Genomic DNA, 23,487 nt, shown 5'->3' with positions numbered 1-23,487 from the left:
AAAAAGTCGAACTTATAACTTATAGCAACAGAAAGTAGGATGGTGGTTGCCAGGGAATGCGATGTGGAAAATAGAGATAGGTAGGTAAAAGGATACAAATTTTCAGTTAAAAGATGAGTAAGGTATAAGGATCTATCCATAACGTAGTGACTATAGTTGATAACACCATAAGTACAATTACAATTTTTAAGAGTTGAACTTAAAGTGTTCTCACCAAAAAAGAAAAAAAAAGTTAAGTATGTGAGGTGATGGATTTCTTAATTAACTCAATTGTGGGAATCCGTTTACAATGTATACATATATCGAATCATTACGTTGTACAATTTAAATATTACAATATTTTGTCAACTGGACTTCAATAACGTTGAAATAAAGGCTGCAAAAAATATGCAGGTATAAATCTAACATAATATGTACAATATCTATATGAGGAAAACTGTAAAATTCTTATGCACAAAATCAAAGATCTAAATATGGGGATAGATATTCAATGTTCATAGATAGGAAGACTCATAATCTTTAAGTGTCAACTTAATCTATAGAGTAAATGCAGTCTTAATGAAAATACCAACAAGTTACTTTGTGGATATAAACAAACTGATTCTAAAGTTTATGTGGAAAGGCAAAAGATCCCGAAGAACCAATATGATACTAAATAGGAGCATAAAGTTAGAGGACTGACACTGTCCAAATTCAACACTTTCTAAAAAGTTACAATAATTAAGACAGTGTGGTAGTTTCAAAAGACTAGATAAATAGATCAACAGATTAGAATAAAGAGCCTAGAAACAGAACCATACAAATATAGTCAACTGAAAGAAATAATGGCTGAAAACTTCCCAAATTTGGGAAGAGACATAAACCTACAAAAAAAGGAAAGGCAATTCAATAAAGTAAGGGTAGTCATTTTAGCTAGTGGCACTGGAACTGAACATCTGCATGCAAAAAATGAATTTTGACACTGACCTTATATAAATATTAACTCAAAATAGTTTATAGACTTAAATGTAAAACACAAAATTATAAAACATCTAGAAGATAACATAGGTAACCTAGGGTGGATGTGTTTAAATACAACACCAAAAGCATAAACTATGAAAGAAAAAAACAAAACCAAAACTGGTTAGTTGGATTTCATTAAAATTAAAAATTTCTGCTCTGCCAACGACAACATTAAGAGAATGAAAACTACCCATAGTCTGGGAGAAAATATCTGCAACATACTTATTTAATAAACATAATAAACAAGACTTGTATCCTAAATATACAAAGAACTCCTAAAACTCAACAATAAAAAAATCAACAACCCACTTAAAAACAGGCAAAAATCTGAACAGAGATTTCCACAAAGAGGACATACAGAAGCCAAGTAAGCAAATGAAAAGATTCTCAACATCATAGGTCATCAGGGAATTGCAAATTTAAACAACAATAAAATACCATTACACATTTTTTAAATGGCTAAAAACCAAAACACTGACAATACCAAAAGCTAACAAGAATGTGGAGCAATAGAAACTCTCATTCATTGTTAGCTGGAACGCAAAATATTAATAGTCACTTTGGAAGACAGTTTACCAGTTGCTTTAAAAGCTAAACATAGTCTTACGCTATGATCTGGGAATCACACACTCCTAGGTATTTACCCAAAAGAGTTGAAAACTCTGTTCACACAACAATCTATATGTGAATGTTTACATGAGCTTTATTCATAATTTTCAAATAGTGGAAACCCAGATGCTCTTCAACAGGTGAATGGATAAGCAATCTGTCGTATATCACACAATGGAATATTATTCAGCACTAAAAAGAAATGGGCTAATAAGCCACAGAAAGACACAGAAGAGACTTAAATGCATATTGCTTGGTGAAATATGCCAGTTCTAAATGACTCCAACTATATGCCATTCTGGAAACGGTGAAACTGTAGAAACAGTAAGAAGATCTGTGGTTGGCAAGGGTTTACAGGGAGGGGGCAGAAGGATAAACAGGTGGAGCACAGGGAAATTCAGGACAGTGAAACTACTGTTCATTATACCGTAATGGTGGACACCTGACATGGATTTGCCAAAACTCATTAAACTGTACAACACAATGAATGAACCTGAATAATGTAAACCATGGACTTTAGTTAATAATAATGCATCAATGGTTAAGAAATTGTAACAAATGCACCACACTAATTCAAGGCACCAATGCCAAAATTACACAAATGTTTAAACTATCTCACAAAGACTTTAGAGCCAACTATTATAAAAAGCTCCAGCTAGTAAAGGCAAACACTTGGGAACAATGGAAAGAAATCAGAAATCAAAATTATACAAGCAATACCATTTTCAATAGCACCAAAAATTTTAAAAGGAAAAAAAGAACTCATATATAGCTAACAATATATATACAGGGCCAATATTCAAAACTACAAAATGCTGAAGAAATCAAAGACCGAGGAAAATGGAGAGACATACTGTATTTGTGTATTGGAAGACTAAATGTAGTAAAAATGTAAATTCTCCCCAAATTTATCTATAGATTTAACTCGATACCAACCAAAATCTCAACAAGTTTTTTTTTTCTGTAAATATAAATTGATTATAAAATGTATATGGAAAAGCAAGAACTAGAAGAGCTAAAACAATTTTGAAAAAGAGCTAAGTAGAAGGAATCACACTACCCAAAAGTCTTTTAATGGCAGAATAAACAAACTGTAGTACATGCATACAATACTACTTGGCAATAAAAATGAACTACTGATATCACAGCAACTTGGACGAATCTCAAAGGCATTATGGTAAGAAAAACAAAATCCAATCTCAAAGGTTACATACTATATGATTACATTTATAGGAATTCTGTACATACTTAAAAAGACAAAACTGTAATGACAGACAGATCAGTGTTGCCAATGGTTAGAGGCAAGGAAAGGGTGTAACTATAAAGACATGGTATGAGGAAGATTTTAGAGGTGATGAATCTGCTTTGTATCCTAATTGTTGTGGCATTGTGTTAAAATGCATAGAAATGTAGACTCACAAAGTCAATTTTTCTCTACATGAATTTTAAAATATTAACAAAAAAGATACAACAAATACATAATCATGATACACAGAATATGCTTAGTGACAAAAGAAAGGCAAAAGTATTGTTGAAAATACACAATGTACAACTTTGGCAGAAAATGAAAACAGTAGGCTTCTAGGGGAAGGCAGACTTCAAATAAACACAATTTGAATATGTAGAATTTGGAGATGCAATGCAGGTAATGAAAACGGAACGAGCAAAGTGATCTTGGTATTTATTCCCAGCAATGGATTCCAAGACTATGACATAAAAATTCTTTTTTTTCTTTTTACTAAATTTCACTAAATTCTTGTTTATTTACTAAACCACCACAAAATGTTTTAAATGAGTTCTTATATAGTTAGAAAAAAAAATGTTATTTTCTAGAATGCTGTTAAAACCCCTCTAAATGTAAATGACTTCTTATTAAATGTTCAACTTGGTAGCTTAATAATTTTTATCGCACCATTATCTTCCAATTCTTTTAGTAATGGAATGTTTCTTGGAAACCTGATACATACCGTGTTTCCCCAAAATATAAGACCGGGTCTTATATTAATTTTTGCTCCAAAAGACGCATTAGAACTTATGTTCAGGATATTTCATCCTGAAAAATCATGCTAGGGCTTATTTTCCGGTTAGGTCTTATTTTCAGGGAAACACGGTAGTACAGATCAAAGCAGAAATGCTCAGGTTGAAACATGGGTGGAAGGTCAGAGCCTTCCCCTTTAACCTGTACACCTGGGTTCCACAGAGGCCACTGTGAAGACCTGGCCTTCAGGGTGTCCCCCTGATAACTCCTGCACCCAACTGACACCATAACTAATTTGTCATATTCTGAGTTTGTTTATCATATCTCCAGTTATAGTTGTAGTATTTTTTTTTTAATTAAATATCTGCTTTTTTTTTCTCTCTTTTTTTAAACATTAAAATAAATGTAGCATTCTGGTCATATTTAATTCTATCATTGCATTTTTACTTGGCTTTATTAAACATTTGCCATTATGTAACATAATTGTTTTGCTCTCTTAATGATCTTTACTATGGAATGTAAAACAATAAAAAAAAAGACCTACTTATTTTTCTCTTCAGTTAACTGTGCATAAAAAAAATCTTGATCATTTAATGCCTTTATATTTTATTGTTTTAAGTTATTTCTCTTTGGGCAACAGATTATGGAATTTTAAAACATTTGTTTTTCAATTACAGTTGACATTCAATATTACATTAGGTTCAGGTGTACAGCATAGTGGTTGAAAATTTATATAACATATTAAGTGACCCCCTGATAACTCTTGCACCCAACTGACACCATATATAGTTATTACAATATTATTCACTACATTCCCTAAGCTGTACTTTATATCCCTGTGACTATTTTGTAACTGCTGATTTGTACTTCTTAATCCCTTCACCATTTTTACCCAGCCTCCCAAACCCCCTCCTATCTGGCAACCTGTATCCGTGTTTTCGTTTTTCAGATTACACATATAAGTGAAATCATGTTATTTGCTTTTCTCCGTCTGATTCATTTCACCAGCACAGTACCCTTCAGGTCCACACATGCTGTCACGAATGATTTCCATTCCTTCATATGGCCGAGTAATATTCCATTGTATACATATGAGTATGTCATATCTTCTTCGTCCATTCGTCTTTTGATTGGAGCATTTAATCCATTTAAAGTAATTATTGATAGGTATATAGTTATTGTCATTTTAGTAATTGTTTTCTGATTGTTTTTGTAGTTCTTCTGTCTTCCTTTCTTATTCTCTTTATGTTGATGACTTTCTGTAATGTTTTGTTTGGATTCCTTTCCCTTTATTTCTTATATCTCTCTTGTAGACTTTTGGTTGTGGTTACCATGTGCCTCATATATACCAAGACACATTGATGGTCATCTGTTTTAAGTTGATGGTCACTTACGTTTGAACACATTCTAAAATCACTGCCATTTTTACTCAACCCTTGCACATTTGTGTTCTTGTCATTTTATACTTCTTACGTGTGTTTGTATCCCTTAATTTACTATTGTTAATTTCACATGATCTTCCTACTTGCGCCTTTTAACTTTTGTATGAACTCGACTCATAGTGTTGGTTTATCCACTGCTTTTATTATATGTTTGCCTTTGTCAGTGAGAACATTTTTCTTTGTAATATTTTCTTATTCACATCTTTTCTTATTTCTTCTTCTTAAAGAAGTCCCTTAAACATTTCCTGTAATACTGGTTTGACTGGTTTGGTGGTGATGAACTCCTTTGGCTTTTTCTTGTCTGGGAAGCTCTTTATCTCTCTTGTGATTCTAAATGATAGCTTTACTGGGTAATCTTAGTTATAGGTACTTGTTTTTCAACACTTGAGAATTTCCTGCCAATCCCTTCTGGCCTGCAAAGTTTCTTTTCAGAAATCAGTTGGCAGTCTCACGGGAGCTCCCTTATAGGTAACTAACTACTTTTCTCTTCTGCTTTTAAGACTCTCTTTGTTTTTAACCTCTGGCATTTTAATTTTGATGTGTCTTGGTGTGAGCCTGTTTTGGTTCATCTTGTTGGGACTCTCTGCACTTCCTGGATTTGTATGTCTATTTCCTTTGCCAAGTTAGGGAGGTTTTCAGTCATTATTTCTTCAAATAGGTTTTCAATCCCTTGCTCTCTCTCTTCTCTTTCTGGTACCCCTATGATGTGAATGCTGTTATGCTTGATGTTGTCCCAGAGGTCCCTTAAACTATCCTCATTTTTTAAAATTCTTTTTTTCTTTTTACAGTTCCAACTGGATGTTTTCTGCTACCTTGTCTTCCAAATTGCTTATTCAGTCTCCTGATTCATTTACTCTGCTGTGGATTCTATCTAATGTATCCTTCATTTCAGTTATATTGTATTTGTCACTTCTGACTGGTTCATTTTCTTTGGCGAGGGAGGGGTTCTTTCTCCTTTTTTATGTTTCCTATCTCCTTATTGAAGTTCTCGCCGAGATCATCTATTCTTCCCCTAAGTTCATTGAGAATCCTTATAACCAGGGTTTTAAACTCTGCATCTAGCAGATTGCTTGCCTGCATTTTCATTATTTTTCTGGAGTTTTGTCCTGTTCTTTCCTTTAGGGCATGTTTCTTTGTCTCCTCATTTTAACTGCCTGTGTTTCTATGTATTAGGTAGATCTGTTACATCTCCCAGTCTTGGCAGAATGGTCTTATATAGGTGTCCTGTGGGGACCAGTGGCACAGTCTCCTGGTCACCTGAGCTGGGTGCTCCAGGGGTGTCCCTTATGTGGGTTATGTGTGCTCTCCTGATGTAGTTGAGCCTTGACACCAGTTGGCATGTCAATGGGTGGGGCTGACCCTCCCTCAGACTGACTGCCTGTGATAACTGGCTCTGACTATAGCAAATGAGCTGTTTGTTGTGCAGTGGCTGACCCCATGGAGCAGGATTCACGTTATCAGGGCTCTGGTGCCTGCCAAGTCCACTCTTTGGGTGTGTCATTTGTGGTGCTTATTGGGTGGTGCTCCAGTGTGGTTTGAAGCTGGTCACCAGGTGTGTAGGTTCTGGGGCCTCTGGAGAGGCACTCTTTTACAGGCCAAGCTCTAATTTTTAAAGCATTCAATTTAAACTAGTTAATTTCAGAACATTTATACTTGTTCCCCGGTTTCTTCTAGCATAGAAATTCTGAAATGACAGAGACCTATATAATATTTTTCTTCCCCTTTGTATCCCACAGCAACATTTGCCCATTTGATAAACAACATTGTTTTGCCTTCTTCTCACTATTTCTTGAAATGTATTGTGTGGCGGATTTTCAGTAGGTTTTACCACTTTTCCATCTACCATTCTCCTAATACTTTATAGGATAAAAGGTTTATGTAAGTAATACGCCATTCTCAATTGTAATACATTTGACACTGGAGATCTATGTTACACTTATAACACATGATCTTTTAATAGAAAAAAGATAAAATATAATAGCTTTTCTTCATTCTCCAGAAATTGAAATTGTAACTCTGTATCACCATAAGTGCTCAAAAACATGTATTCTAATATATTATATTTTGTTCATTGTTTTCCTTATTATGTATATACTCCAAAGAAAACTATTTTAGTATAAAAATTAGCATTGCAATATCTAATAAATATCTTTTCCCCATGAAAACACCTAAAGGTTTGCCTCTACATGAAATGCTACATTTTTTTTCATAAAATCATCTATAGGTATGCAATAAATCACTATTATATAATATCTTGAAATAACTGAATAATTTTCAAAAACTATATTCCCATTAAAATAATATACTTGGGTATCTGAAAAAATTCTATAAGGAAATGTTTTATCAAGATTCCACTTATCCAAGTATTTTTTATTTATTTTACTCTTTAAAAGACCTAGTTTTTCTCAATAGTGTATCTTTAAATCATTATCCAATTAAAAAAAGACATGGTCAAGAATAATTCAGTATTTGTAAAACTATCAATTTTTACATGATGCTTATTAAAATTATACCATAGGGATTTAAAGAGGCCTCTTTTGATTTTTCTGTTGCTTACTAGATTCAAAATAAATACACAGAATCCCTATAAACTAAACAAATTTACCCATTTTTGAAAACGCAGGAAAATCCACCACATTTTTATCATCAGTTTGTATCACTATTGGTTGCCTATTCTTACTTTTCTCTTCATAAAAAAACATTGCTTGATCTAGGTATAGTACATTTTTAATGAATTTTTCCAGTTCTTAACATTAAATTTACTATAAATATCAGATGTTCTTTCACAGATTTTGTGAACGTAATAATATTAAAAACATATCACTGATGCTCTACACTTCGAGTTGTCAATCTGAATGAAAATCATACCATTAACATCATCACTAACAGATTTCTTAAATTAGCTGCCAATACTATCAATTAGATAGTTCACTGTTATGTTAGAAATGAGCATGTCATAAGCATGTCATTTGCCACTATTTTCTCTGGCTAGGATTAACTGAAAGTGTTCTTTGATAAAGGACATCAATCAGTACAGCAAAGAGATCTGAGTTCAAATGTAGATAGAGTAAATTATTAAAACTGTGGCATGGAGGCAAATTACTTAATTTGTTAGCCCTCAATATCTTCCTTATTAAGTTGTTGGGAGAATTAAATGAAGTAATGCATGTAAAGAATTTAACACAGAGCTTGGCACATACTAGTGAGAGATTTTACAGCAGTTGATAATGCTGATGATTTCCTAAAAGAGATAAGAACTGTCCCTAGCAGTTATCAGATACCACAGATACATATGACCCATATGCTACTCCTTACCAGATTCTCTTTCATTCTTTTTTATTTTTCTATGTTCTATGTTCACGACTACCTCAGTGAGGCTTTGGTAACATTACCTATAAGAATTTCATTAGGTGGCACTAAGAACACCTACAATGGAAGCTATGCTCTCCATGAGCCTCTTTCACACATGTTGTAGCTTCCAATTGCTCTTGTTTGAAATAAATTCGTGGGAAAGCTGCCTTTACTCCACACTAAGCATAGGAGAGAAAAATGGCCAGTGTCTCTGGGGAATAATTAACAATAGACAGTTTGTTTCATCTTCATGATAAAATACAGCATCCCTATTAAAAGGCAAATTCATCATTCCCAAAAGTTAAATAGAATGACACTTTAAAAGTAATTCCAGCTGATTAAATTTAGAGTTCTGAAAAAAAAAAATTAATTCATGAATATACTCTGAATCTTTCATTTGATTTTAAAATGTATAAATGTTCATTTAACTTTTGAGCCTTTGCCTCTCAGTGTTCTATTCTCAGCTAGTCAAACAAGTGGTAGCAGGCATGCTGGGCTCAATAATACTGCCTCTCATATTTAAACTCTTTTTTACTTGGATTGCAAATTAAAGACAGTCTCCTGAACACTGACACATTTTCAGTGATTGATTTTGCAAAATGTGTTGATTTTTCCTACACTGTTTTGCTTCTGTGCGTGTCAACTTTGGCCTTCTTTTCTTGCTCCTTTGCAGCGCTGCTGTCTTTTTGAAGCCATTTTCTGCCTGACATGAAAAACGTACATTAAACTTCATGACTAATTACACAGATAGAAAATTCCTGATCTCCAATACAAAATAGCGATGCCTAGAAACTATAGCAAAAGCTTCTGCTGAGTATGTACAAAACTCTTGATCAAACCTTTCATTTACTTGAATTAACAGAAATTCCAATAACTTCTTTTCCATTAAAGTTTTGTTTACATTCTGTGACAAGTAGATTTTTATGCTTGTTGCATACATACAAGTCAATCCATGTAACAATAAACACCATCCATTTCCTCTACACAAGTTTATACTTGCCATTAGGTCTACTTCAATTGAGTGCTACTCAGAACTGTTTTATTCTAGACAAAAAACTGTTTAGTCTTAATATCCACGTTTTAACTCTCCCTACACTACACATGAGCAAAGCAGATTTTCCCCAATAAATCCTATAACCTATGGACTAACTACGCGGCTTCTTGTATTTTAAACATACGCTTGAAAAGAGAATGAAGATACATCTCCCCCGCATCTCCCCAATTCTCTAAATGATTCCTCTATATCTAAAAGTACAGTGCTTATATGCATACCACATACTATAGCATATAGAACACAAAATCTCATCTCAGATAACTAGTTGTTGGGAAATTACTTTTCCATAATGAACTCATTCTAGAGTTAATTTAACCAATCATTTTTGGAAAATTATCATATGCAAGGCCTTGTTTAAGCACCACGAGAGAATGCCTGCAAGGAGTTTATCATTTAGTGTTGGTGGTGGTAGTGGCGGGGGGTGGGGGGGGGGAATATACAAATAATAATCATAGGAAATAATGAGATGAGCATGTGAGAGAGCATACTGTGGACACAAAGAGAGAAAAGTTGGGGACACTCCCCTGCTTGCCTCTTTAGCATGTCAGAATGTCCATAAGGCCTACCAGTCACCATTTGTTTTCCCAACTGATCGTAGCAGCAGTCTCCCCACTCCCAGTCTACCAAATCTAGGTACTCTGCTCTGTTTGGCTGTTGCTTGCATTTTTGTTAGACCAACTCTGCTCTGTCTCTAGTTGTTGTTAAATCTCATGCAGTTACCAAGTGCAGTAAATGCATCCCAAACCACCACACTACCATTTTGGGAAACCCTGCAATGACTAGCAGTGTACCAATTGGCTAGTCCAACCCTGGTTATGAAATTTTAGTTGCTTGAAAATGATGTTTCAGAATGGAATGATGAGAGGAGGAGGGGGGAAAATAGCCACACTACTCATCAGAAATGTCCACAATACTTAAGCAGAGCAAGTTGGATGAAGGTCCGCACATGAGCCAAAGCTTAGAATTGCATTGCCTTTGTTGGCTCATGTCACTTCTTTAATTAATGTCACTTTCTCTGGTTTAATATCAGAGCAAGTGACAAGAGTGCTTCTGGATGAATTGTGTTTTCTGAGGACTGTATGGCATACTCTCCCGCAGTCTGACAGAGGGACGTGCCAGTTTTCTTTGGCAGTTACAATGCACCAGCTTTAGTTTTAGTAGTTTAATTTGTGGCAGTTATATGTTTTGAATACGTTGAAGTATTCACAACGGTCTCATGGAATCTGTTTCATAGATAAAGTTTACACAGTGGAAAAGAAAAAGCAATGGCTATAAGGTGATTAGGAAAAGCCTCTCTTGGCCACAGCTGGTCTTATCGGCATTCCTGTAAATTTAAGAGCATTTAGGGGATATGATTGAAGTGATCACAAGGAATGATGCCCTCCTTTTTTTTTTTTTTTTTTCCTAGTTCTTTCATTGGTGTGAGACGATCATAAGGAATATGATATTTAGAACTCAATTTTATGCAAAATCCATTATTCAAGAAGTGAAGTTTATATACATGATAGACATGCAATGAAATACATGTTAGAATAGGCAGCTCTGTTACTTATGCATTAAGTTGGTTCTAACATTTTGGTAAACTTAAGCTTTTATTGATATAAAATTCAGAAGAATTTCTGTATTGAGGATAAAGGACTAAACTTTTCCTTTCGTTTGTTAAAGATCTGTTTCGGGCTGAAGTATGCTGAAGGGTTTTTATTTGGAGTTTTTCCTTCATCTCTTTTACACACTTTCGTGAAGCCTCATCAGTTCATGGTGAGAGCTGCCACCAAGGAGCTCTTCCAAACTTTGCCTGCCCTTTCTAAATTTAGGGTTCTTTACTGCAGCAGGTTGAAGATCTGGCTTTGATTGCACCTGGCTCTGCTGGAGAACAGAAATATTCATCTCCACTGAATGCATGCTGCTTAAGTGCTGGAGGCACTTGCAGGAGAGTAACTCTCATTGGAAACTTCATTACAATACTTTCTCTTCCCTACATGAAGTAGTAATTCTCATTCACCAAAGATAGAATTTGCCTGACACAGCCACAGGAGCTCCTGTTTGACTTTCAAAATTAATCAACCTCTAAGCTAGAGTAGAAATGGCGTGTCCTTTAACCTTAAGCACAAAAAGCTCTCAACAGACTGCAGTTTTTATATCCCTGGATGGAAGTTTGGGCCCCTGATACTTAAACTTGATGCACATACTGGGTTTCTGGCAGGCTTTTGCCCATACCCATCTGCTAACCTGGCACTGTGCCCATTCAGAAGGTGTGATGCCAGTTTCAATAGGGCATAGGTGCCAATCAAAGAAGGGTTTGGAGGGGCAGCATGCAGAACGCAGCAAAAGTCAGCTCTTCTGCCAGAAGATCCTCCTGTTATCATATAATGCCAATGAAGGGCCACATGCTTCATTGCCTGGGATCACATTGCATCTGTAGATGTTTCTGGCCTTCAATGGATGTCTTTCTACGGAATCTTTTTTCTCAAGTATTACTTGATTGGAGACGTTAAAGAAAAGTCTACCTGACTAATTGAAGGCCATCCTTTTAAAAGAAACAAGGGGAATCGTCAACAATTGTCTTGAAATAATTGCTGAGCTTTCTGTCTTTTCTCCTAAAATAGTCTTTCACTTCGATACTGTAATGTGTGCTCAGTCCATGTAATGGAGTTGTAAAGGACAAACATTCTAAAGAAGCACTGATTGCAAAACCAAGTATGTAAGCAGTATAACACCCAAATACACTGTGCATCACTGTTAAGTGTGGGTGGTAGACAAATTGCCATCATCTAAATAGCTAATTTCTAGTGAATTATCCCTTTAAGAACTTCAGAGCTTTACCTCTCATTTATTTTATAAACATAGATATTTCTGCGTCTCAAAAGGAGGACCATACCTTCCACTATTTACACTTCTTCTTCTATATCTAAAGAAAAAACCCTAAAACACTTTAGAAGCAAAAGTCTACCCATATTTCATAAGGAAGTGAGAAGCTCTCAAAAGTTCAGAATTTTTCTATTGCACGGCAATAGAGGTGAGTTCATTTCATGAAGAAGAAATTTCCCTATAGCAACTGGTTTCAAATTTTAAAATCTTGACCACCGTAAGCAGTTACAAGATAGTAACAGGTGCAGTAGAAGAGACATTATATATAAATCACTGAAGAACAGAAGAGTTTGTAAGCCTTCCCTTAAGGCAAAAGAGTTCGACAGTAAAAACTTTGAAAATGAAAACCATAATATATGTTAAAAAGGTCAGACACTCACAGACAACAGTTTAGTGGTTACCAGTGTGGGGGAGGGTGGTAGAAGAGGGAAAAGGGGTCAAATATATGGCGATGTATTATAGAAATGTACACTTGAAACCTATATAATTTTATTAACCAATGTCACCCCAATGAATTTAATAAATAAATAAGATCAGCCAATTAAAAAATGAAAGAGACAAACAAAGGGTAAGTCTTAGAAGAACTCTCCCTTTTTATACAAAGAACCCAAACTTTTGTAAATACTTACATTTCTTAACTGATAGGTAAATAAACATTGCTCTCTCTTTAAAAACTCAAAATTAATAGCTTATGGACAGCACACACAAAATTAAAATACATCTTCTAGGTACTCTTATTTCTTGTGTATTGGTTCAACAAGTGTATTCAATTCACAAAATCCAAGTAATCCCTTCCTCCTTTGAGTTTATATCACCTACTATCTCTCTACATCTTCATCTGGGAACTAATTTATCACATACATTATAGTGTCTAGTACAAGTTATCCTTATTTCACATTTATTTCCTTCTTCTTTTCACCCCCACAGCATTATTTGCAAAATTTCCTAGTAACAGCTGTAGTAGCACCATAGCATTGCACTGTGTCAGATAAAACTGCTTATCTCAAAGGCTTCTCTATAAAATACTGCCAAAATAATATTTAATACAGCAATGTATAATGAAGCAACGTGTTCCAATAACTCCACTTTGTCGTTAGCCTTATTAGGCTCTTCTGAACATTATTCTGCATACCTTAAAAATCAATCCATTATAGTTGACTAAAAAGTAAAATAAGTAAAAACCACACATGCATAAATCTTTTCTATTTCTTCATAAATAGGTTTCCTTAACAATAAAATATGTGAGTTACACTTTGACAATTTCTAAAAATCCTAGTACTCCTACCCTCTTCTCTGCCCTCCCCAAAATTTCTTATATGTTTCTAAACGGCAACATTGAGCTAATCTGAGAGCATGACCAAAAATGTGTGACAGTCACTTAGATATGTAAGATAGTCCATGGATAAATGATTTAGTATTAAGAATTCACCAGTTAATATTAATTATAAATATGTATTAATTTTCATAAAAGATAATGCCATTGATTTACTGTCAATAAAGCATACATACAATTCTTTTAGATGACATCATGATAGTTAACTTGTCCCAGCTTTTCTTGTGAAAATCTTACAGAGTATATCTGTAAGATTACAGGCTGGAATTAAACGTGACATCTATAATTATGGAAGAGAATAAAGCAAACTGGCTTGTATGGGTTAAGTATCCCAACCTCAGTCTCAATCTCTGAGACAAATAACTGCTGAACATCTACTTGGTACTTGATATTCTACAGATGCTGAATAGTCATCACTATGCTCAACTTCAGAAAACTAAAACTTCTACAGAAAAGTCATTTCCACTTTTACTGAAATAATAATCCTGCAAAGGAATCTGGCTGCAGTTTATTACCTATGATTCTGTTTTTCCGCATTTTTGACTAACTTCTGAAACCTGATACTTCGTATGTAAAGCAGATAACAGCTTAAATGAGAACTTTTTACTATGTCATCATGGCTACTCTTGTCAATTTTGGGGTATGGGGAATAGATATGGATCAGAAAGTAAAATGTCATAGTCTTCCATTGACATTCTCTATGTTCTTAGTTTTACCACATTAGTAGCTAATCTATCACAGTCCTTGGCAGGATATATGGGAAACTCCTCCAACAGAAGTCTTTGTCACCATCTTAATCCCCTGTGGTAACAGACACTTGAACCTACAGTTCAATTATCACGGAGGATGGGAAATTCTAAATAAATTAATTAAGTTTAAGTACTTACCAAGTTCCAAATTCTTTAAAAACATTATCTCATTTAATCCTCACAATTATTATTACCTATTATACAAAGTAGAAACAAAGACTCATGACGAGCTGAAAGTCACACAGTTTTTAATTGGCTTACTGAGTCAGGTCAGAATTCAACCCAGATTTCTCTAATACCAAAAACTCTCATTTGTGTGATTCTATAAGAGTAGAATTCAAACTCTCAGTTCTCTGTCCATCCCTGGAGTCTTAGACAGTTTTTCACTTATTTCATGTTAAAATGACAGCGATTTTCCCCATCCCTTAAACCAGTTTCCTTTCTTCCTTCCCTCTGCCTCCTTTTCATATACAAAGAAAAGAGCCTTGACTTAGTTCTTGCATTCAAACTTTTCTTTCTTGTAACTATTTCTATTAACGCTACAGGCACATTATTTCTCCAAGTCAAGAGTAAATACCAAACTTCTCTGCCCTTTCCCCTTTACTGTAAGTTGCTGATTACTGAAAGGCTTTAGGTATTGATCTCAAAGCTAGAGAACAGTTGTACAGGCACGAGTTAGACATAGAGGCTAGTTTCTCCTCAGCCTTAGGCAAGAAATGCTGATGAAACAGTGCATCTGGAAAGAACAATACCTAAAAAGAATGTAGCTGGACAAAGGTATTAAGGAAAACTTGAATTTACCTGCTACTTCATTTACGTCAGAAGTGATAAGAACCACGGTAAACTGCAAAAACCATGATACCATTTCACATGGATTTGATTAGAGAACTTTGAACATAATAAAAACTAAGTTTCAAGTTGTTATTGCTGATGGTATCTCACTAAAGAACTGATTCTATGATTCTATGAGTGCCACTTTTGATGGAACAATGACAACATTTGGAACACACATCTTTATTACATATCTTAAAGTATGGAGCCTCTTGAAATATTTTTAGGTCTTTCTCTAATGGTGTTCACTTGCTAAACTCCCAGGATCCAACTTCTAAAGTTTAGATAGTAGAAGGTCTTGCACACATATGGAACCTTGAAAACTATTGTAAAACAAATATTGTTCTGATACTGAGGAAAAAATAAGTATAAAGTATGTGGTACTTTGACTGAACGAGGAAAAGATTTTTCTGTATTTGAATAGTGACAAATAAATCACATGTCTAAGCAAACAAATCCCATTTTCACAACAGGAACCACACAATAGTATGTATACACATATATGTATAGACATACATATGTATATGCGTACAGACATATTTAATTTTAAACATGCCCTTATATTTAAATACATCCTCAAACATATTTACACTTAAAAACAGGTAATAAAATCATTATGATCAATGCTTTTCTGCAGTTCTTTGAAGTTAATCAAATAACTCAAACATTAGAAAACTGAAAGTACATCTGATAAGCTGTGGGATACAAGGCTATATAGCTCAGCCACATCGGAAATAATTTATTCACTCCGTATCTCTGACCTTGAGTCAAGACAGTATAGTAGAGATCTTAACTCTTTACTATATAAGAGAAATCACTAATTCAATGTTTCAACCAATACTTATTCTACAGGGAATTCTATTCTCTGTGGACTCCAAGTATTTTCATAGTCTTTACCTGCACCATCGTATACGGTAGCCACTGGCTGTATGCAGCTATTGAGCCTGTGAAATGTGACTCGAACATCCTGGACTTTAAAGACTTTAACTAAAAAAGTAAAATGTTTCTTAAATACTGACAACATGTGGGAATAATAGTGTTTTAGATACACAGGATTAAATAATATATAGTATTGAGATAAATTTCACCTGTTTCTTTTTACTTTTTTTAAATGCAGCTCCTAGAAAATTTTAAGTTACGTATGTGGCTTGCTAACCCCACTAAAACTATATAACCATTGAGCAGTGTCCTCAACCTAGTACTCAGAATTATAGCATTTTTCCAAGCAAGTTCAAATCTTTTAAATGGAGAAATCTTTATGTTGACCACTCAGTCTTTTTGTGTTGGTCTTATCTTTCCAACTACTTTAGACACTGAGGTGATTTAATAACTTACTTATTGACTGAATTTCATTCATTCGTTCAAAACTACAACCTTAATTTTATTAGTTTTATCCTTCATGACCCGTAAAACATGCTTGTTTCTGACGGATAGCAGAATATGCTACCCTAAAATATGTCTCTTTGGCATGAGAATTACAGTTAACGTTTGAACAACAGGGGGGTTAGGGATGAGGATACCCCTGTACGTTGAAAAATCTGCATATAACTTTTGACTACCAAAAACTTAACTACTAATAGCCTGTTGACCAAAAGTCTTACCAATAACATAAACAGCCCATTAACATATATTTGTATGTTATATATATTCTATAATGTACTCTTATGATACAGAAAAGAAAATGTTATCAAGAAAATCATAAGGAAAATACATTTACAGTATTTGTTGAAAAAAATCCCTCTATGAGTGGAACCATGCAGTTCAAACCCATGTTGTTCAAGGGTTAAGTGTATTTTGAGCTTAAATGACTTGAAAAATAGCAAATGCAGAGAGAGGCTTTCTCTGAACTCCCATTATTTGCCTAAAGACACATCCTCCCAGTAAAACTTTAACTGTTATAAACCCCTACCAGGGGAATTTCATTAACCAGGAGAGATTGACTCATGTCACTGGAGAAGAGACTGGAAGTTGACACCAGTCCTTAACTTCGTTACAAACTATCATATACCCCATATATTCTTTTAAGGGCCCATTCATCTTTCCTAAAAATAATTTACTCTCCTGTACGTGGCCTACATCCCTTCTTCTGTTCCCCTATTAAAATGATATATAAGCTCTAAAATGTCACTGCTTTGTGGGATATCCATTTTTTTCCTGTGATATCCCTGTGGACATAACATTGAAAATTAATAAGTTTGTATACTCTTTTCCTACTAATCCATTTCATAAACCCAGCTATCGAATCTAGGACGGCAGAGGGAAAATGTTTCCTTCCCTAGAGTTTGAACTGTTTAATAAGGAACCCAAGATTCCCCCAGAGGTCTTTTACCAACTTTTTAAACTCCTACAGAAACAGATATAACTAGTCAATATATTTACAAGAATTTATCCTTGAGGGGATTTTTTTTAAATCACTAATATTTATCTTATTTTATTCAATGAATCCAGTCTTGTAATGGATAGCCCCTAATCATTAAATGACGGATTTAAGGTAGCCCTGAATCAGCCTTTCAAATTTAGCATAATTTAAAAAAAAAATAAGTGTAGTATAAAAGCATACTCAAATAGGGCTCCTTACCTGTACCAAAGAACACAGAAAACAATACTGAGTATCTATTTTTTCAGTTATCCCAAAGACCGCAAGTAATTAGTACCACTCTAGGTATACAGGAAAGAAGTTAATTCATTCATGTAATAGATGCCTTGAGGTATTAAGGCTCGATTCTGTAGTAGAGCCTAATTAAGAAATGACTAGAACCTTGTATTACTTAAATATTAATGATTGAGATTTACAAATGGAAAGTATTTGTATTTATACAGTTGTGGTTTCTGAGCTGTAAAAAGCAATGTTTCCAGGAAAGCACACTCTCAAAAATAAACATTAATATTTTGTTTGGCAGGCTGTGTAATTATGCTCTGAAAAGACTTTTAAGACTCATTAAGAAAAACATGGACAACAAGGAGTGGGGTCTGTCATGTCTTGAAACTAAACATTCTATTAAACATTAACTATCTTCATATTACTTAATAAAATACACTTACTCTATTTATTTCAAAGTTTCAATTTCAAAATAATATTAAGCAATCAGAGTTACAGTCACACATATAAACATATTTGGTAATTTATAGTTATACTTTACCTAAATATATCAATCCAAATCCTCCAGAGCCAATCATCTTGCCCAGCACCCATTGTTTTCCTTCCATATCATCCAGAACCTTGCCTTCTGGAAGTGGAACAGGAAGTTTGTATTTCTCATTTCTTCTTGGTGGCATCACTTCTGCTGGCAGAAGGGGTGAGATAAGTGATTAAAAATAAAAACAACAGCAATAAAAAAAGTCCAGTTAAAATACATTTCTCAAAATGTCTTCTAGGGGTCACTTTCCCAGGTTCCTAGAAATTAGGATTCTGGAGTCAATTGAGTTTTGGTAAAGTCTACACACTATATTCAAATTGGAGATTCACATCCAATATTGAAATCTAAGAGGTGCTAAAATAAAAAAACAAACCTGTTAAACCTCACTTTATTCAACAGTTCCAAAATTCACTTAGGGGGTCTATAACAGTGCAAAATATACCATATGAGTTAACAATTTCCAATAACAAAGAGAAAATACATTTTATATGCTCCTTTCACTGAGAATGCTAAGTGTCAAAGATAAGAAGGTCTATAGTCACTATAAAAGAACACAGCTTTAGATTGGGAAAACACAGAAGATGGTAACACTGTACATACACTATGGCCAAACACAGTAATTGACATGCAGAATTTGTTAAACGGAGTATGTGTTAAAGAGCAGGGGGGTTTCCTGGATTTATAATGTAGCAGAGCTCTAGGCCACTGGGTAGTTTCAGAAACCCTTTTACACTCCTCTTTCAACTTCCTTTTTCTCTATACCTGGCCCCTTCTCTGCTCTCACCAAAGTTAAAACTTCCCTGCCTTAGAGATTAATGTGGTAGTGCCAACAACCAAAAGCATAGACTCCGTAGTATAGTCACAAAACTTTAATCAATCAATTATGATTGTATACAGATTAGTGAATTTCACAATTAGAGATTTGGAGCTGGAAGAGGAAATGTCTCAGGAAGGAAAATAACAGCATATATACCTGAAACTAATTTATATGTGAAGGTAACTGTAATCCTCTAAGTATTTCCAAAGAATTTTTACAAACTGGTGAATGCGTTTGAATGAAAGTTGAAAGTTTTTGTTGTATCACCTTCCGAATGAGAAAGTCTGTGTTCCTTTTAATAGGTGTTCCCTCCTTCACTTACAGTAATCCAACGCCCTGCTATCATTTACCTAGATGCCAGGTCCCAGGAAGAGCAGAGGAACACAGCTGAAATCTTTAACAATATTCACCTGTCTTCCTCCTAACGCGAACAGAAGAGAAGCTGGGACGTTAGATGGTGAACTAAGCTTAAAGTAGGTTTTGTGGGGTGTTCCCCTTTAACCAGTACTTTATATACACTGGAGTCCAATACATATCTGCTGATTGAAAATCTAGTCTCCAAGAACAACTTTTCAATAGGGCATAAATCCTAAGTAACTATAAAGGGGATAAACAGTTTGCAGCATCGGATCTTGAGACCTGAGAAGTAACTGATATAAAATGCACATCCTGGGCTCGGATCCCGACTTCACTTTCGCACAGGGAAGCAACAGCCTCCCCTCAAGGCCAGCGCCTTACACTGGTGTTCTTTCTGCTTCTGGGTTCCTTCCTAGGGCTACGATGAGAAGCGCTCAACATGAGTTTCCGGGGACAAACCGCTACCCAGAGGCATGAACACAGGCAGGACTGGGCTTGCGGTGGTCACGGCAACGGCCCCTGAAGGCGGACGCAGGGGCGGGAGCAGCGCGGCCCATCACCTGGTTCGCCCCCAACTCGGCGGCCTCGGGACCCGAGGGCAGCCCCGCCCGAACCACCGCAAAGCCTGCCGGCATCTGGAGACTAATTTCCCGCCTGATGCTCCGTGAACCGGCGAAAGAGAACCCCACCCGCTTCCCCGCCTAACTCCTCCGTCCCGCGCTTTGGGCAAACGCGAGTTGAAGGGGGCGCCGGGTTCTCGCTCCGAGTTAGGAAAAAGTAAGGAACCAACCACGGAAGCAGGGAACCGTCTCGGGCCGGTGTCTCACTCCGGTGGCAGTTCTTCCCCGGGCCTGGTGCGCTGCACGGGCCGGGCCAGCGGAGAGCAGAGCACGTTAGTGCCGGGTCCCGGCCGGAGCCCCTGGATCTGGGAACGAGAGGAGGCTGATCAGGCCCGTGGCGTCCCCGCCGCCAGACCACGCTTGACGCTTCCAGCGGGCCTCTCGGAGCCGGGCGGGGCGGCAGGCCTCCAATCCTGCGGGGAGGCGGGCCCTGCACCGGAGCCGGCCTTCGGAAGAAACCAAACTAATACCTTCTCCGCAGCTGGGCGGCTGCGCCGGGCGCGCCGGCACCGCCTCGATCGGGGCGGATACTCCCGCACAGGGTCCGGCGGAACCTCGGGCAGGCCGCGATCCGCGCCTGCCTTGCAGAAGCCTAACCGGACTGTAGAGGCGCCGAGGGAAAGAGGGAGAAGCGGGTCTAAATCGAGAATAAGAGCTGTAGTATTGCCATTGACCCTCGCCCTCCAGAGTCTAGAGGATGAGCCATCGATCGGTTTCGTGGCAAATAAACTGGGCGTACGTTTGTGTAGGAGGAATTTTAGGTCTCTTGTACCACGATCTCAGTACCTGGAGCTTCCAACTCAGTGGGCAAGTGTTTACTGAGCACTCACCAGATAGCTATCATAGTATACTGGCTAGGCCCTCAGGAGCAAGACGCCTGGTGTAAGTACGAGTGCCTGGAGCAGCGGTTAAGTTCTCAGACGCATATTGGCTCAGGACCTATTACTAGTTGGATAATATTGATTAAACTGTAATTCCTATTCAAAATTTCAATTTTGTTGTCTGTGAAATGGAATTAACTCTAGTTACTTAGGTTATGAAGTTTCTTAAAGAAAAAAATATTCTGGGACTTATGGTTAATGAAGACTTTATTGAAAACTTTTGCAATAGGAGAGAGCTACACTACTAATTCCAGATAAAATAAAGAAAAGTGGGAATTAATAGCCAGGGAGCAAGGGGGGAGTCAGTGGATGGAAAATTGCTAAGAGGAAACAGCAGGAGGAAGGGGAGGATTCTGGCTAAACTGACTTAGCAGGATGCTTGCTAAAATTGGACAATGTAGAGAGATGATGGAAGTTCAAAAGTCAAAGCCTAGTTGAAAAGAGTCCAGGGAACCCTACATAGAGTCTGGTCAAGGAGAGGATCTTTATCAGGTTATTAGTTACGAGATTATTAAGGTGACTGAGAGAAATAGTTTTCTAATGCATAATAAGGACTCATAGGGAGCTTATAATATTTTAGGATGAACAAAACAAATACTCAGAAATCAATTATTAAATAATACACCAGTTTCCTATGTATGAAGTCAGTAGTTGCTTCGGATGCAAATACTGAAAGAAAAATCAAATGACTTTAATGAAATGAGGTTTTAGGACTTCCTACATCTATCAGACTGTCACTAAATGGCATGAGAAGACATTTCTTAAAAAGCACTTGGTGCTACAGATGTAAAAGCATTTTTAAAGAAACTCAACACATCGCTTCTCGGCCTTTTGGCTAAGATCAAGTGTAGAAACTCAACAGTCTATATGTAGAATAATCGTACCCTTTCAGGCAGTCATTCACAAATCCAACAATGTCCATTCTTATTTCCACAAACTGTGTATGTAACAGATGCTATTGCAGACTACCTATCCAAACATCATATGGGCATTTGAAAAACATTGCAGATTTGTTTAGGTTTCTGCCCACCTCTCCAGGTTACATTCTTTGGGGAGATGCAGCTCCAGCACCACAGAACAGATGACTCTTGCAGGGTCATACATGGCTCCTCTCTTTCACATCTATATCCTAGCATGTCAGTGTCATAGTCCTTTCAGTCTGCTATAACAGACTACCATAGACTAGGAGGCTCATAAACAACAAAAAATTTCTCACATTTCTGAAGGCTGGGAAGTTTATGACCTAATCACCTCCTAAAGGCCCCACCTCCAATACCATCACACTGGGGATTAGTTTCAACATAAGAACTTTAGGAGGACACAAACATTGTTACTAAGTCTTGTTGTCACTATCCTAAGGTCTGGCTACCTGCCCCTTGAAAAAGTTAAAAATCGAGAGACAAGGTTGGTGGAAAGAAAAGCAGGTTTATTAGAATGCCAGCTTTCTAGGAAGATGGTGGACTCCTGTCCAAAGGCCACCTCCCATTCCTAAAATGGTCAGAAGGTTTTATAGGTACACAAGAAGAACAAAGGAAAACAGGAGTAGGTCAGGCAGGTCTGAGGGCTGACATCACTTCCTGCGGTCTGGTCTGCTATAAAATAATGTTATTTTTGGACTTGGCCACCGCGGTCTGGGACTTTATGCAGCACCAGTAAACAATGCAAGGGAGTTGCAAAATGGATTCCGGGTGTCCAGACACCTGAGGATTAAAAAATTGCTCTTTTCAGATTAGGATTCTGCTGATTAAATGGACTAATGAGGTATAGGTAGCCTTAAGAAAGGGAACAAAACAGAGTTCTTAAATCAATGTAGGAAGAAACAGAGAAAACAGGTGAATATCAGGGTGAATCAAACTACAAGCTAACTAAATCTAACTATGTTATTGATTCCCCAAGTTTCACCCTTACACTGTTAACTCAACCTTCAAAATACAGAGGGTCACAAGAAAAAATGTATACACATTTTAAGAAAGGAAAAAACTATTAATTGTAATACTCAACATATACCAATAACAAACGGTGAATACAATTCATGTTTGACTTCTGCAACCACGTTTCCCCGAAAATAAGACCTAGCCGGACAATCAGCTCTAATGTGTCTTTTGGAGCAAAAATTAATATAAGACTCGGTCTTATTTTACTATAAGAGCCAGTCTTATAATAATACTATAATATAATACCCAGTCTTATTTTACTATAATACCCAGTATAATATAATATAATACAGGGTCTTATATTAATTTTTGCTCCAAAAGACACATTAGAGCTGAGTGTCCGGCTAGGTCTTATTTTTGGGGAAACACGGAATTTCAAGAGGTGTTCAAAGTGGTTACTATCAGTGTCCAGACACTTCTGATTATGACAAGCGACTGCTTTAGCATAGCGAACATCTCTTAAAATGTGTATAAAATGTTTTGGTACCCCCAGTATGTACAGAATCCATCACTTCTCACTACCC

The 23,487-nt window shown here is 36.3% G+C and overlaps 1 protein-coding gene and 1 pseudogene across 4 annotated transcripts in view; one reads left to right on the top strand and one right to left on the bottom strand.

Moving 5' to 3' along the window:
• VRK2 (VRK serine/threonine kinase 2) overlaps positions 1-20,458 on the bottom strand; it is a 97,921-nt gene extending 77,463 nt beyond the window's left edge. For 2 of the 4 annotated variants that reach the window (XM_019717191.2, XM_074332004.1), the window contains exons 1-2: positions 20,319-20,458; positions 18,358-18,498 (exon numbers count right to left, since the gene is read on the bottom strand). In XM_019717191.2, the coding sequence (XP_019572750.2) occupies positions 18,358-18,493 (136 nt within the window). In that variant the 5' untranslated portion in view covers positions 18,494-18,498; positions 20,319-20,458. Of the gene's footprint in view, positions 1-18,357; positions 18,502-19,521; positions 19,582-20,318 lie in introns of those variants that run through there. The other 2 variants (XM_074332005.1, XM_074332006.1) reach the window with 2 other exon arrangements.
• A 1,386-nt stretch (positions 20,459-21,844) lies between these two features.
• On the top strand, positions 21,845-22,064 carry LOC141572012 (U2 spliceosomal RNA; annotated as a pseudogene).
• The last annotated feature ends 1,423 nt before the right edge of the window (positions 22,065-23,487 follow it).

The sequence above is a fragment of the Rhinolophus sinicus genome, linkage group LG05 (genome assembly GCF_036562045.2).
Source record: "Rhinolophus sinicus isolate RSC01 linkage group LG05, ASM3656204v1, whole genome shotgun sequence".
Taxonomy (NCBI): domain Eukaryota; kingdom Metazoa; phylum Chordata; class Mammalia; order Chiroptera; family Rhinolophidae; genus Rhinolophus; species Rhinolophus sinicus.
Note: the sequence above shows the minus strand (reverse complement) of the source record. Positions and strands in the feature narration are given on the sequence as shown.